The sequence below is a fragment of the Pimephales promelas genome, chromosome 12 (genome assembly GCF_988280905.1).
Source record: "Pimephales promelas chromosome 12, fPimPro1.hap1.1, whole genome shotgun sequence".
Lineage (NCBI taxonomy): Eukaryota > Metazoa > Chordata > Actinopteri > Cypriniformes > Leuciscidae > Pimephales > Pimephales promelas.
In genome coordinates, this window is record NC_142780.1 from 25,557,053 (window position 1) to 25,572,869 (window position 15,817).

General features: G+C 38.2%; 1 protein-coding gene and 1 long non-coding RNA gene across 4 annotated transcripts; one reads left to right on the forward strand and one right to left on the reverse strand.

The window, feature by feature from the left end:
- Positions 1 to 272: 272 nt before the first annotated feature.
- On the reverse strand, positions 273 to 11,577 carry LOC120484410 (uncharacterized). Of its 3 annotated transcripts, none has more exons than XR_005623741.2 (5): positions 11,411 to 11,577; positions 11,257 to 11,314; positions 5,761 to 5,853; positions 5,495 to 5,618; positions 273 to 701 (listed from the first exon to the last, which is right to left on the reverse strand). It is a non-coding gene; the product is annotated as an uncharacterized LOC120484410 (long non-coding RNA). The 3 variants fall into 3 exon arrangements; XR_005623740.2 differs by adding an exon at positions 8,883 to 8,953 and having other exon boundaries at positions 11,257 to 11,577; XR_005623739.2 differs by having other exon boundaries at positions 11,257 to 11,577.
- Positions 11,578 to 12,657: 1,080 nt separating this feature from the next.
- On the forward strand, positions 12,658 to 15,470 carry pou3f1 (POU class 3 homeobox 1). Its single transcript, XM_039679542.2, has one exon. It carries the CDS (start codon positions 12,716 to 12,718, stop codon positions 13,820 to 13,822), a length of 1,107 nt encoding a protein of 368 aa, XP_039535476.1. The 5' UTR covers positions 12,658 to 12,715; the 3' UTR covers positions 13,823 to 15,470.
- The last annotated feature ends 347 nt before the right edge of the window (positions 15,471 to 15,817 follow it).

Sequence of the window (15,817 nt, forward strand, 5' to 3'; positions counted from 1 at the left end):
ACAAGGAAAAGCTGCCTCTAAGCAGTGTCATGGGGTCAAATCCTAAATGGCTTTTACACGTTTTACACACAAACACATTTTCTCGCTCTCTCTGTCAAATGAGAAGCTTTACCACTTTGCTACACAAATACAGGGTTAAGGATCTCGGTTGACAGTACAAAGGGTGCAGGTTCAATTCCAAGTGCCCTTGACTACAGCACCCCAGGCTGCTCCAGGGAAACTGTCCCTGCAGGTAATCACATGTACAATAAGCACACTTTTTACAAAACATAACTGTTTTACTTTGTTTATTGTTTTTAAGGCATCTTCGGAATTACATCAGACATAATAAACCATCATCAAGTGTTTTTTTTATCTATTAAACAATGACAACATCTATAATAAAGATCAATTAAATAAATAAAAATACACATTAATCTAAAATAAACAATACATAAATATGAGTAGTAGTCATTTAATATTTATAATAATATTTTATTATTTGAATAATGTTTTAATAAATTATCATTAAAAAAATAAAGAAAATACTGAACAAGCAGATGGTTCAATGTGTTTGTGATTGAGAGAGAGAGAGAGAGTAAAATGTTGGAATGTGACACTTTTGGCAACATCATGCCCCATGGCATTACCTGAGTACATGTGGTGCAAAAGGGACCTACAGGCTCCCCACCTGCTCCAGTCCACATCCTGCACATGCCACTCTGCAAGATACAAAAAAGTGTGAATGTGAGACTGTGTGAAGTGTCACCTCACTTCAAATGAACGAACTCATTTGCACATCTTCATTCCTTGGAGTGCACGTTTGCCAGGAAACAACATCGTCATTTATACCCGTGTTAAAGGGTTAATTCACCCAAAAATTGTAATTATGTCATTAATGACTCACCCTCATGTCGTCCCAAGCCCTGTAAGACCTCTGTTCATCTTCACACAGTTTAAGATATTTTATATTTAGTCCGAGAGCTTTCTGTCCCTCCATTGAAAATGTAGTTACAGTATACTGTCCTTGTCCAGAAAGGAAATAAAGACATCATCAAAGTAGTCCACGTGAAATCAGTGGGTTAGTTACAATGTTTTGAAGCACCGAAAATACCTCTTGGTCTAAAAATAACAAAAACTACGACTTTGTTCAGCATTGTATTGTCTTCCGGTTCTGTTGTCAAGCCGCGTTCACGAGTCCGCAGTGACACTGATGACGTGAGATATTGCTGACGCTTTATCTGGTGTGTCTGTGTATTCAGGTTCAAATAAATATGGCTGGGCAAAAAAAAAAAATGCTTTCTCTATGTCGAAATCCTTAGACATGTTTGCAAAGATTGTTTTGTTTGCAGCATGCTTCTCCCTCAGACTGTAAACGAAGCTCAGGCGCACTGATAACACGTGAGCAGCGGCTTACGTCATTAGCGTCACTGAACGTGGATCCACAACAGAACCGGAAGACAATACAGTGCCGAATAAAGTAATAGTTTTTGTTATTTTTGGAACAAAATATATTTTTGATGCTTCAAAACACTCTAACTAACCCACTGATGTCACATGGACTACTTTGATGATGTCTTTAGAGCCCGTTCTCATCCCAAAGCGCCATATAGGACGCTTTTGCAAAAGCGTAAATATCCAACGCACATGGCACCCTTTAACGTAAAATGAGACGCAGATATATTTGGGCAGAAGGCACCCCCTAGTGGTCTAACCCTTACCCTACACCATACCTAAACTTAACCATAACTGAAGCGTCTCATTAGACGCTAAAGGGTGCCATGTGCGTTGGATATTTACGCTTTTGCAAAAGCGTCCTATATGCGTTGGTCTTTACTTCATTTCCTCTCTGGACAATTGATACCGTACATACATTTTCAATGGAGGGACAGAAAGCTCTCGGAATAAATATAAAATATCTTAAACTGTGTTCCGAAGATGAATGGAGGTCTTACGGGCTTGGAACGACATGAGGGTGAGTCATTAATGACATCATTTTTATTTTTGCGTGAACTAATCCTTTAATTGAGGACTAACAGTCCTCAAATGTCTTAGAATTCCGAAGCTCCGTTTTTTGTCACATAAGCCTTTAGGTTTAAAGCATGTAAGATTTTGTCAGGTACACTGTGTGGTTTAATGACAGATGACTGTTTGCCCCCTTGTTCCTGTCCCTCAAGTGTCCTGATGGGTTAGTGGAGTAGGGGCTGTTGTATCCACAGCTGGAGGTTTTTTGGTTGTGAGGAAGAGCGGAAAAATGAATGAAAATCTCTCATAGCCCACAGCTGCCTTGAGAAAGGAGCCGTTACTTACAATCTTGTACCCATGGGTTTGAGTTTGAGGGTTTGTTTGCTTCCTTTCTTTCTTTCTCAACTCCTCCTCATTCCTTTATATTCGGTAAGCTCTGTTGTCACATTTAATATTCTGTGCATCTCGTTGTGTGTAAAATGTTTACGGGGCAAAAGACTGACATGTTGCCTTTTTTCAAAAGTCCAATTAAGTCTCAAATCCTTTTTGTCATTAAATACATATCTAAAAGAAAGTGTTAGGTTTTCCTTACATTACTGTTTAGAAAGATTTTGTTGATCAAGAAATTAATACTTTTATTAAGATGCATTAATTGATCAAATGTGACAGTAAAAACTTTTACATTTTCATTTTTTTAATTCAAATAAACGCTGCTCTTTTGAATTTTCTATTCATCAAAGAGCTTCCCCAAAAATATTAAACAGCACTTTTCTAAACATTTTCTTTAATAAGAAATGTTTATTAAGCACCAAATCAGCTAATTAGAATGATTTGTAAAGGATCATGTGACACTGAAGACTGGATTAATTATGAAAATTCAGCTTTGCCATCAAAAAAATAAATGACAAGTTACAGTATACTGAAATAGAAAACAGTTATTTTAAATTGTAATAATATTTCACAATTTTAGGTTTTTTACTGATTAAATAAATGCTGTCTTTGTGAACATAAACGACTTCTTTCAAAAAATAATTCATTTGAAGTGTAATATTTTATTAATTAATAGTGTTTATTAATATTAATCAAATGTTATTAAATGTTTTTTTTATTATTATTTTATATAACTATTGTAATAGCCATTACAGTGAGTGATCACCTTTGAGACCTACTTTGTCCCAAATCCCAAGTCACATTCTTAATGTTAGTGTGGCTCAAGTCCGAGTCTCTCCTGACAGAAGGCTGTTGGTATGAGATGTGTGTGTGTGTGTGTTTTGTGTGTGTGTGTGTGTGTGTGTGTGTGCGCGTGCGTGTGTGTGTGTGTGTGTGTGTGTTAGGACAGTAAAGAGATAGAGATGTGTTTAGCTCGAGAGTGTAAGAGAGAGATAGAGAGATGCAGCGTGCACTGCCTCCGGCTACCATTATGTCTTCCATTTGTCTGTAGAAGTATGGGTCAGTGTGTGTGAGAGGATGTTTGTCTGTTTGCTGTGGTTAGTCGTGTGTGTGTGTGTGTGTGTGTGTTGGGGGACAGGGGTTGTTCTCATTATCATGTGGTGTGTGTGATTAGCAGGCTAGCTGCTGCACTAGGCAGACTGCATCGTTTACCATGCTGTCAACACTACAGCCTTCCACCGAGCTCGGCTATTACTCACCATACAAACACACACACACACACACACACCGACATGCTCGCTACATGTGTGGGTGTGCATGACCAAGACAAAATGCAGCAGAACTGCGTGCAAGAATTTATAATTTGCATAGTATCGTACTCAAATCAAATCAGCGCATAGATAATAATAATAGAGAGTGATGGCGAAAGAAAAAACTTTTTGCACATCCTTGTATGTTGCTGAAATGAATCAACAGCACTACTCTGTAAAAAATGAATACGCCATATCTAATCTAATCAATAAAATTGTGACAACAGATTACAAGCAATATTATTAATTAAATTAAAAAAATTAGAACTGAGTAATAATTAATGTAATTAATTCCTCAAAAGTTAACCAAAATTTACACAAAAAATAAACAAAAATATCTGAATAACAGATAGACGTCAAAGATGAATGAAGACCAGTTTATTTTACATTGTCAATATTGAAGACACCTGATGTTAACAAGCCGAATCACTGAAGGAGAAAACCATAATTGTAACTAAGTCATCATTATGGTGATCAATGTTTGTTTTAGTTGGGCTCTTGGCCCTCAAGTCATTCCCTTCAAGTTTTGTTTGGCTGAAATGCCTGACTTATAACAGTCAGATGAACAAATAGAAAAGGTGATCTGATGGTGGTAACCTGGTGGTTATGTTTTATACATTATACAACATAATATTTTTTTTTTTACAATCATTTGACTGGTTAACTTTTACTCATTACTTGTTAACTTTTAAGGAATTCATTTGATTAATTATTACTCAATTCTAATTTTTTTAATTTAATTAATAATATTGCTTGTAATCTGTTGCCACAATTTTATTGCTTAGATATAGCATATTATTTTTTACAGTGTAGCCAGATTACCTGACACATACAGTCAAACCATAAATGCGTACAGTATGAATACAGAGAGAGATTTTGCATAACTACTCTGAACCACACACAAGGAAAGGCAAATCAATAAAGCCTGTCATAAAAGAATGGGTGGCTGGTGATGGCCTGAGATGATTATCGGACTGCATTAAAAAATATTTTTAATTCCCAGAAAAGTATTGATAATTATTTGGAGGTAAAATAAGTTTGGTGATTCAGAAGAGCTCAAAAAATAAGTGCTGCAATCTGAGATGCATCCTCTTGAAAAAAGAACACTTTCCCACCCCATAGATGGAAAAGAAAAGAGCGCGTGTGAGAGAGAGAAAGCGCATCTAAAAGAAATGGAGGGATTAGGGCTTTGCAAGAGTTTACTATGCTCATTTTGCACGGGGACCTGCAGGATTATAGATAACAAATGTTAGCGGAGCGCTCTGACCTGCTTGCCGAGAAAAAAAGTGCGTCTGTTCGTGCTAAAACAGCAGAGTTGGCTTTTGCAAAGGAAAAGGAGTGCAGAAGAAAAAAGATAAAGAGGAGTATCAGAGCGGGTGGGAGGAGTGAAAGAGGAGAAACGTTGTAAGAAGGAGGAGGAGGAGGTTGCTTTTAAGTTGCACACTTTGCCAAGACGCAGTCGGGGTGGTGAATCACGCGCAGCGATTGTTAATTAATGAAGCGATTAATTGTGTCGACCGGGCGATTGAGGAGATTTTCAGCGAGGTGCAAACCTTAAGCCGATTTAGTTAGTCTACACACAAGAACAGGCTCTGAGTGTGTGTGTGTGTTACACTTTCCACTCAAGCAAACTAAGCCTTCCTATAAACTCTTTTTGCTAATCATCAGCCATGCTTTCCCAGCGTGCTCTGGCCTTCTCTCCCTCCCAGTCCATTCCAGGACCTGCAGGGCTGAAATTGCAGTTGGGGCCTGGGGGGATTCGGGCTTTGCTATCTTGACTGACCCAAGCGCCAGCTGCTCTCAGACTGGTCAATCCTCTATTAAAAGCAGTCTAATTTAATTCAGTCTACCCCGGCGAGTGCTTGACCACAGACGACATCGAGACAGGAGCACTTGGCGTCTGGTCGTGACCCCTTTTGGGCTGGAGCTGGTCTGGTCACTCCGCTCTTTGCCATCACCGTCCCCAGTACAGAGCTGCCCTCGAAAAAACACACACATAAGGTACACATAACCCTGTGGCTACAAGTTCAGTGCGGACATATCGTGGTGATCTCAAAGCATCTGTTGCTAAAGCAGCCTCCCTAACTAGATCATCATCATATGGTCGAATTCATACCCAAATGCCCCTTGATCCCGTTATTGGCTTTTTCAATGGATTCCTCAGATGTCTCTAAAGCAAGTCGCTCGGTCCTTTCAGGCCCCTTTGAGCCTAATAAAACACAAAAGCAGGAAAAACAGACAGAATGAGTAAACACAGTGGAACTCCACGGAATGACCGAAGGGGACGATTTGGGTTCATTAGGCATGCATTAACATGAATTACTATCTAATTAAAAGGAAGCAAGTCATTAATAAGTTTGGTGAGGGCCTCTATGCTCTCTTGAGTGCGCAGTGACATGTGGAACTCTGCGGCGTTGTGCTGGTTAGCCTTACTGTGGCTGCCACCAGGGAAGAGACACACTCCAGTGCAACAGACAGTTTACATGAGGAAACCCACAAGGTTCATCAAATCAATCATTAAATATTTAAGTTACTGAATAATGATTAAATACGGCTGCACGAGGTTTTTACAAGTACTGTTATTTCCCAAGCTGGGTTTGATGAAAGAAAGACAAGTGGATTTTCTGATTATGTCACTCTACAATTTAGCAGGAAACGTGTGGATGTCAATCTCACATCTACAAGTTACATTGTGACTAATATATGTATTTTTGATATATTTTTCATAACTATTGCCAGGGCAATGATTAATCGCCACATGTGTAAGTAATATTTGCATATGAGGCCTACTGTATATTTTATATATAAATAATATTTTTTTTCTTAAATATACCATATATACATGCATGCATGTGTGTGTATTTATATATAAAAATAATTATAAAGAGTACACGCATATATCATGTAAACACAAACTTTTATTTTGCATGCGATATACATACAGTATATATTGATATTGGGTTTTTGAAACAAGATGTTGTAATTTTGAGTAATTCTTTAAACAATAATTGTTCTTAAATAACTATAAAGTTGTTAAATAATGTGATGTGCATCACATCTTTTATCTCTGGATGTGCTTTCAAAGAAGGCAAGTTATGTTTGCATATTTTCTCTATCATCATCATCATCAGCTTTCAGCTCCATTAGTCCTGTCAGAAGAAATGATGAAACCCGATCATAAGCTGTATTATTATAAACATAAAAAAAATATATCATGGTTACACTTTATAGAAACTGTCATTATTAAGTCATCATAAAACATTTTAGAATGTATATTATCAAACCATCAAGTAAACATCCTGGGAATGAAAATCAAATGTGATTGTGAAAGAAAGAAAAGAAACAACTGGATTTTCTGATAATGTCCCTCTACAATTTAGCAGTAAACTTGATGTCAATCTTTTTAGCTAATTCGTATGAATTCGTACAAATGACCTACTGTACCCCTGACCCAGCCCCTAACCCATCACGTTGGTTTAGAAAAAATCGTATGAATTATCCACCTTTTAATCACTCGTGCGAATTTCTACGAATTGGCCATGAGATAGCGTTGGATCAGCATTATGTGATGTTTGATAATGACTTATTAATGAATTAAAGTGTCATTTAACTAGATGTAAGACTAAAGAGAGGCCAAATATATAATGGAATTTAACATTCAACAGTAGTGTATGATTCAGAGAAGTCCTGAAATCTGAAGAACAATTTGATATCAAGCGAAAGTGAACAGAAAATATTTGCTATTGCAATCATCCACCGAGCCTAAACATTAATGTCAGCGGTTGATAAGTGAGTGGATGGGTGTAGTGGCAGCTTGTCCAACATTACAAACCCACTGCATCACAGGGATTGAGGGGAAAGTGACGTTGATTTGATTGACCATTGTGCAGGCAGACAGTGGAAGAGAGACCCAATGTATTCAGAAGCATGCTTCTAACCCCTTCAGCCCACAAGCTGTTTACCACTCTATCAGCTGCTTACCAAGGGTCTGGCTGCCATCCATATTCAGACGCCACAAATTCCACTGCTTATCTCAAAAAGCCCCCCTCCAAAAGCTCCCTGTTCCCCTCCACACATACATACATACATAAACGCATCTTTATGGAAGCAAGTGGCAAGTGCGCACATGGATGGGGGCAGGATAAAGATCGCCTTGAATTCAAAGCAAAGGATTGTAGGCCTTGGCGGACAGAGAGGGCAGCAGTACAGGTGACGGTGTGTGAATGTGTGTGAGAGAAAGAAGAAGAGATTGCAAAGACAAAGATCTGTATTTTTTATCAAATAAAAGCAAATCATTTTAAAGCACAGATAAATATATATATATATATATATTATAATTATAAATAGAAGTCAAATTCAAATGTAATTAATGAATAGGCATTAAATTTAAAATTGGAGGAAATGGAAAAGAAGAAATTACCAGTGATTTGACTATTAAAGCTGCACTGAAGAGAAAATGTTTAGAATGTTTCCTATTTATTTTAGTTAAAGCATATTATCTGGCATCCTAATTTTGTTTAAAAATTTTCTAGGACCATAGGGTTTTTAAGCAAGGGACCCCTGGGGTTCTGTGAAGGTACTGCAGATGTCCGAGGAGAAGATATATGAATTAAAATTACTTAAATTATCATTATGTCGTGGTGAGTTTTAATGAAAGTTATTAAATGTTAACTATTGAAAACTGTCTAGGATACTGTAAGAAATTGGTGCTTTAAAACATCGTTTAATTTAAAAATTACTAGATTGACTAAATGCACTTCTGAACTTTTATATATTCAAAATCCTCAGAAATGCCGGTAATGGGAAAAAAATGAATGTGGTAGCCTGTAATTTATAAATAGGGTTGCCATCCATTAAAAAAGTACCGACAGCGCCTAGAATTAACTGTGTAAAAAAACAAGGTTAGTCTCTTAGCTGTTTCTCATACACATTATGTTTTAAAAAAAGGCTTGTTCTCTGGCTGTGAGGGAAGAGTACCCTTCTCTCTTTGCACTGGCCAGTGATTGAAGTTAGGAACTCCATGGCTAATTGCGTGCCTGTGCTTTTACATGAATATTCATGCTTGCGTCTTCTGGGCCCCGCCTAATTAGCCCAAAGATAAGTCGAGAGTTGGAGAGATATAGCCCACACCTTTTACGGAAAGGAAAACATTCACGTTCCACTCCCTCGGGATGCTTGCGGAATCGCCTGAGTTCATTAACCAAAAAAGAGAGAGAGAGAGAAAGAGGTAGACTATACCTGAAAAAGCGCAGGATGCCTCTGTAAATTCGTGGTTACTCAGGAAGCGCGCGTATACCCATTACGCATGTCTGTCAAAGCCAACCGGTGAAAACAGAATGAGAGGTGAATCTTTAGTAGAACGAGTCTTTAATTAAAACTCTCATTTAAGTTTGAGTCGATATGTCAGTATTGTACTGAAGGAGTTTCTTAAAGTTGGGTAGGAAATTTTTTTAATCTATTTTTAAAAGTGTCAAAATTGACTTAACTCTAAGTAAATTTACTTACAATGGCCTGGCTACCCATCATTATAGACATCAAAAGAGACATCAAAATTCATCATAATTATTTTCCTTATTATTTAATATGTATAATTTGTTATGGTCTTTTTTTTAATGCTGGAATGAAGATTGTAATTTTAAATTTATTTTCTAACTTCTAGTTTGTATCAGAGTGGGCTAGTGATTAAACATTTATATATATATATATATATATATATATATATATATATATATATATATATATATATATATATATATATATATATATTATCACACAAATGTATGAAGGGCCAGTTAGTCCTTTCTGATGACACTCATCCATTGTGTTTTAAAACTTCAGGACGGAGATTTAAACTCCCCTTGTGTAAATCAAATAGAAATTATTTTATACCTGCTGCAAGTTTTTAAATGATTTATTGTATTTTGTGTTATATGTGTGTATACTGCTGTCTACACAAATAATTGCCTTTGAGTACAATAATAAAAAAAAAGTTATAAGTTATTGATACAATCAAATTAATAAACATGCAGAAATTGGAATTTATGCACAGGCTGATGCAGCATGCAAAATAGAATATACGGGTCAAAACAATGAAACTTTCTAATATAAACTCTCTAATATGAAAATGTTTTAGCATTTGGCGCCCACAGATAACGGATGTACTGTATATTAGCTGTTTTCTGAACTCTTTCTCCTGTGCACTTTTACGGCCTATGGTTAATGGAGGGTTTGACCGATCAGACTCTAATTATATTCAAGTGGAGGGGGTCCCTCGTGCAGATAAAAGCACGTGACTAGAGACGCGTGAATCGTGAGAAAAGAAGACTGGAGCCTAGAATCCAATATTTTTTCTGAACGAAATGAGACATTTTGTATGCGAATTAAACTATGTTAATAAAATGTTGCTCTTTTATAGCTACTTGGATTAAAGAAGTAATGAAAGCTAATTTTACAGCAAATACTTTCATTTGATTTCGTAGCCTGTTTTAATTCAAGGCATCCGGTTTACTTCTAATACAGAAAATCGTGTAACAGATAGGCTAGCAGGGATGACTAAAACTTTTTTTTTTCTTAAACTTCGAGCTATAAAATTCTGTGAGCAGATTAGTACATCCTGGATACTCAAAGACCACGATTGTTCCCTACTGTCTTTCATTGCCATCTTACAAAACAAGGGCTATTATTTGTCTTTTCCTGTATGGCAAATCATTCATCTGCAGGATCAGTGTGATCCTTTCAAACTGCTCTCCATAGCAACCTCGTGCATCCCAGGAAAAATTCACCTCGCACCACACAAGGCCATATTCTTTGCGAAGGAAAAAAAGAAGCATCTGGGCGCTTTTTGAAACACTTTCTTTCGCTGGCAAACTAAACGAAGAGTTTGACTGTGCTGCTATTGTGACGCAGCTCTCTGGGCAAAAATGACCGCTCTTTTTATAGACTTCCAAATAAGAGAAACTGTACAGGGAAGCATCCTCGTTAACTGCGGCTCTCGAATTGCATTCGGCTATACAGCACGCTTTAGATTAATTAAAATCCTGTCATCTGCTTGCCTATGGGTCACGTGTTCATTTTCGCCCTAAATCATGCACACAAAATATTTTTAATTTGCAATAATGTAGGCTAATATACGCAGAACCACCGCGTTTTTCATTATGGAAAAAAAACTCTATAGTTAAAAAAAAATAGCCAACACTTGTTTAGAAATTACGTTCAGACAATATATCCAAACGTAAATAAAGAGAATAGTCTAATATAAACGCTTAAAAGCCACAGAGTTTAAAAGATGTGAAATCATTCTAATCAAACACATATTATATAAGTTGAAATGCTTTACTCAAGTTATTAAATTACATAAAGGTTGTTGTAAAAGGAACCTGCATGTTGTTTAATTTGGTATTAAATGCAATGATGTTGAAATTTCCCTTTGAAATAACCCTGCGAGTGTTATTGCATATGTGATAAATAAATAAATGGTGGCTTTACATAACCACGCCTTTGACAGAGTGGTGACGAACACTTGTGACCCTAAGAACATCATTTAGGTTACACTTCCATGAACGCGCGAAGCTCGTGCAGATGGACAGATAGGAAAAGCAGTGTGTAAACTTACCACTGAGAAGCGTTTTGGTTTGACGCCTGAATTCTCCGGCACATTTCCTCGCAAAAGCCTGTGGAAACACCCCATAAGAGCAAGACAAACACACAAACACGAACGTGAACTAAAAAAAATACACTGAGGTAAATAATTTAAATAGAAGTGATACCAAAAAAATCTTCTAAAAAAGCTGTGGTTTTAGATGGAGTCGAACGTGTGCCTGATTGCGGAGTTTTAGACGACTGGAACAGGAGAGATGTAAGATTTGTTTAAAGCCCCACATTTCCATTTAAGAACGTGATTGTGTTTGCAAAGATCCCTTTCAATCTTCGCATCTCCCCCTCTCTACCCCTCAGCGTCTCTGAGGCTGCTTTGCAATTCATAGAATTGGTAATTTGCTATTGGGACAAAACGTGAAGGGAAAAATAATCAGATCAGCCGGGAAAGGAATACGGAGGAGGCCAGGAGGGAGAAACACTGACTTTCTCTCGAAGTTACTGTTTAGAAAGATGCTTCGAGTGAAGATATTGTCAACACGCCGCAGCTTTGGCTTTGTATGTCTGTAAAAATCTGTTGGCTTAATTTTGAGTTATATAAGCCAACAACTGAAATTGACTTATTTGTAAAATGACAATTTTACTGAAATGTATAGGCTAGCTACTCTTTGTAAAATACATCAAATAGGCTATTTCAAATGCGTAGGCTAGCCTACGTTAAATTAAGTTAAATTAAATTAGATGGATAATCTATTTATTTACATGGCCGGCGGTAGATTGTTTATGCATTTATGCATAATGATGGAGATCGTCTTGATATGTTACAGTTATACAGTGTGGGCGGTCTGTATTTCTGTATGTTTTATTAATTCGAATCATGGTTCCGTGATGGTGCATAGCTTGAATAATCATACATAGGCCTAATTGTGTTATATGGGTAACACTTAAATAATATTGCTATATAAACACCTTTTAATGTATCATAGTGGTTTTCATCGTTCTCGTGGGTGGCTCCTGAGATACTTTAGAATACTAATCTACTTGCAAAGAGGAGCGGTACAGTTACTAAAAGAGGCGATGCAAGGCGGGTCATTCTTCCACCCCACCAAAAAGAGTGCCACACTCCCCCACGTGGTTATTTGCAAAACAACCCTCAAAGCCCAGTAATTTCCTAGGGTTTTGCTGCTCACGCTCTCTTGACTAGTGGGGAGAGGAGAAGAAAAGGAGAAAAAAAGAGAAAGCGTCTAGTGAAAGCGGCCAATTGCGAGTAACTGGGATCACGGCGCCCGGCAGCCAACCAAGCGGCCCGCGAGAGGTAATAAGGAAACCTGGTGGGCTGTAGTCGGCGAGGAACCAATGCACGCGCAGGGGAGGCGTGTCTTAGCTCTTCCCTAAGACCTCCCATAGCAGGTTGTTGCGTTTTGGGCTCTAAAGCTCAAAGATCTCCGAAGTGCTTCTCAGTTTTCTAAGTCGGAGCCATGGCGACAACAGCTCAGTATATTCCGCGGAATAACTCATTGCCTTCGAACCCGCTAATGCATCCGGATTCGGACAGGATGCATCAGGGGACGACCTATAGAGAGGTGCAGAAAATGATGCACCACGAGTACTTACAAGGGCTAGCGACCAACACGGGACATCCGATGAGCCTAACGCACCACCAGTGGCTGCCAACCTCCAACACCGACTGGACCAGCGGCACCCACATCGGACAAGCGGAGCACAACAAAGCCAGCGTGCAGAGCAGAGAAGACCTGGGGAACGGGTACCACAGATCGCACCTGGTCCACCAGCCGACGCAAAACAGCCACCACGGATCATGGGCGCCGACCACAACACACCACTTATCCCCGCTCTCTCCCGCCTCCAATGGTCACCAGTCGCTGGTCTACTCGCAGACGGGCTACACTATGTTGAGCCCACAGCCGTCGCTGCACCACGGCTTGCGGGACCCGCTCCACGACGACGCGGGTAGCCACGACAACCAGATGGAGTCGCCCCAGCAGCCGTTCAGCCACCATCAGGACCACTCGGACGAAGACGCCCCCAGCTCCGACGACCTGGAGCAGTTCGCCAAACAGTTCAAGCAGAGGCGCATCAAACTTGGTTTTACGCAGGCGGACGTGGGCTTAGCGCTGGGCACGCTCTACGGAAACGTCTTTTCCCAGACCACCATCTGTAGATTTGAGGCTCTGCAACTGAGTTTCAAGAACATGTGCAAACTTAAACCTCTGCTTAACAAATGGCTCGAGGAGACAGATTCAAACACTGGCAGCCCCACGAATTTGGACAAGATTGCAGCACAGGGCCGGAAACGAAAGAAGAGGACCTCCATCGAAGTCGGAGTGAAAGGGGCACTGGAAAACCATTTCTTAAAGTGCCCCAAGCCCTCCGCACACGAAATCACCTCTTTAGCTGGCACTCTGCAGTTGGAAAAGGAGGTTGTGCGTGTGTGGTTTTGCAACAGAAGACAGAAAGAGAAAAGAATGACACCGGTGGGGGTCCCTCATCCAACCATGGAGGACGTATACTCGCAAGCGGAGACACCCCCTCTCCACCACACACTACAGAGTCCTGTCCAGTGACTGCTATAGCATAAACAGTGTCCTTGTTTCAAAATAAACTACAATGGATTTTGTTTATCTCCTTTGTATATCCCAAGACATCAGAGACAGAAAGTTTGGGAAGAGTTCGCTGACAGTGACCGGACAGCTTATACGGGACGCCACTAATTCCGAATAACGTGAAAATGCATTAAGTACCGCGTCCGCATCGCGTGCATTTATCAAATCAGTACCAGTGTTTACGAAAATCGTATCGTTTGTGCCACTCTGGAAAAATTCGATTCTTTCACCGCCGAAAAAAAGGGGAGCTACAAGCCACGAAAAGGGCAATGTCTCCTTGGACAAAGGAGAGAGGACTGTGATTTTGTTAAAGCGATTAACCAGATTATTACAATGATTATCTGTATTATTTGTGTCGTTTACTTTATTTTGAATGTTTTAACGCTAAGATCTTTTCCTTCTGTCTAGCGAGTATTTTACTTTAATTTCAACAAAGACAGATGAAATTGGTGATGGAAACAACAGGCACTTGGTCAAAACCTTCAATACAAACAAGTGCACCAGGAACTGTTTACAATGATCATTTCTTAGCACCTGATATCGTCTAAAGATGCAGAGACGTTAAAATGGCAACATGAATACACTGTCTGAAACAATATTTAGTCATTTTTGAGTTCTACATGCTCTCATTTTTTCCCTCTTTGCATGAGGCACTTATGATAATAATGTTATTTTAATTTTTGTTCATGTTTGTTTGTTTCGTTTTGTTTTACACTGTATTTGTTCGAGGTATAGGGTACCACATTAATGCTTTACTTGTTTACAATTTTCTTTTCCAAATTCGTGTTATTTTGAACCGGCACTCTTTCCTAAGTCTGCTCCAGCTAAACATATTGAGAGTGATGAGTCAAAATGAAAAAGAAAGAAATATCTCAGGTAATTTTCAGTGCCCAAAAATCGTGCTGTACTCTTAGTTCTTCTTGATTATTGGCCAACTCTTGACACTCTCTATGTCAGCTGTGTCCGTTTAGTTTATGTAACTTACATACATCCTACTCATGAGCTTGGACACGGAGAAAAGTAGTTGTTTTAGTGAATAAGGGATGTGTTTTCGGTACTTCTTTGATTGGGGTTAAAAAAAAATTAGGAGGCTGGTATAACGTTTCTTGTCGTTTCTCAAGCTCTGACATTTTTTCATTGGACAGCAGGTGTTCATTTCTGAAATGTTATTTGAAAAGTGTGAATATACAACCTTTTCCAAAAAAGTAATAAAATAAAAATAAATTACAAGAGAAAAGATTTTAAATAAATAGTTGTCAGGATTATTTCCAATATGTAAATATGTCGAATATGTAAACATATGTATTTGTTCTGGGTTCGTTTGTTTTGTTTTGTTTTCCGGGCAGTTTTGTACACTTACTAATTCCAAGAAGATATTTTAATATTTCATTTATGACCATTTATATATCTATATATTTATTTCCTACGTGTGTTTGGAGCTTTTTTTGTTCGGCTCTGTTGATTATGTTGCAGTGGATTACAAATGTTTTGTTTACTACATTGGTTGTATGTTGATTGCGACATGTAGACTGCAAAGTCACGTTTATATTTATGTTATAGTAATATTTTATTACTTACATAAAACATATATACAAGAACACGACTTCTGTCTTTTTTGAAGCACATTTTCATAATGGTGATGGGGAACGAAATAAGGTTTCATGAAATCCCTCTCAAGTCTCTCTTTGTTGCGATTAAAACCTCAAAAGCGTTCAAGTAGGTTGATGTGTTTAAATCAATGCACGGAATTACGCTTTGATCATAGGCTATACTTTTTTCTATTCATGATTGAATAAAAATATTTCTCACAAGGTAGCCTACAATATTTTAAATATGGACAATAGTACAGTTTAAAAAAACACACACATATTTTAAATGATGTTTTGTGAGCTATACCTAAATGTTGAAATTTCGCTTTCGCTCTAATAATAGGTTATAATTAAAACTTAGATTAAT

What these genes read in the sequence shown, in the direction of transcription:
- pou3f1 (XM_039679542.2), top strand. Translation starts at nt 12,716, where the DNA reads ATGGCGACAACAGCTCAGTATATTCCGCGGAATAACTCATTGCCTTCG.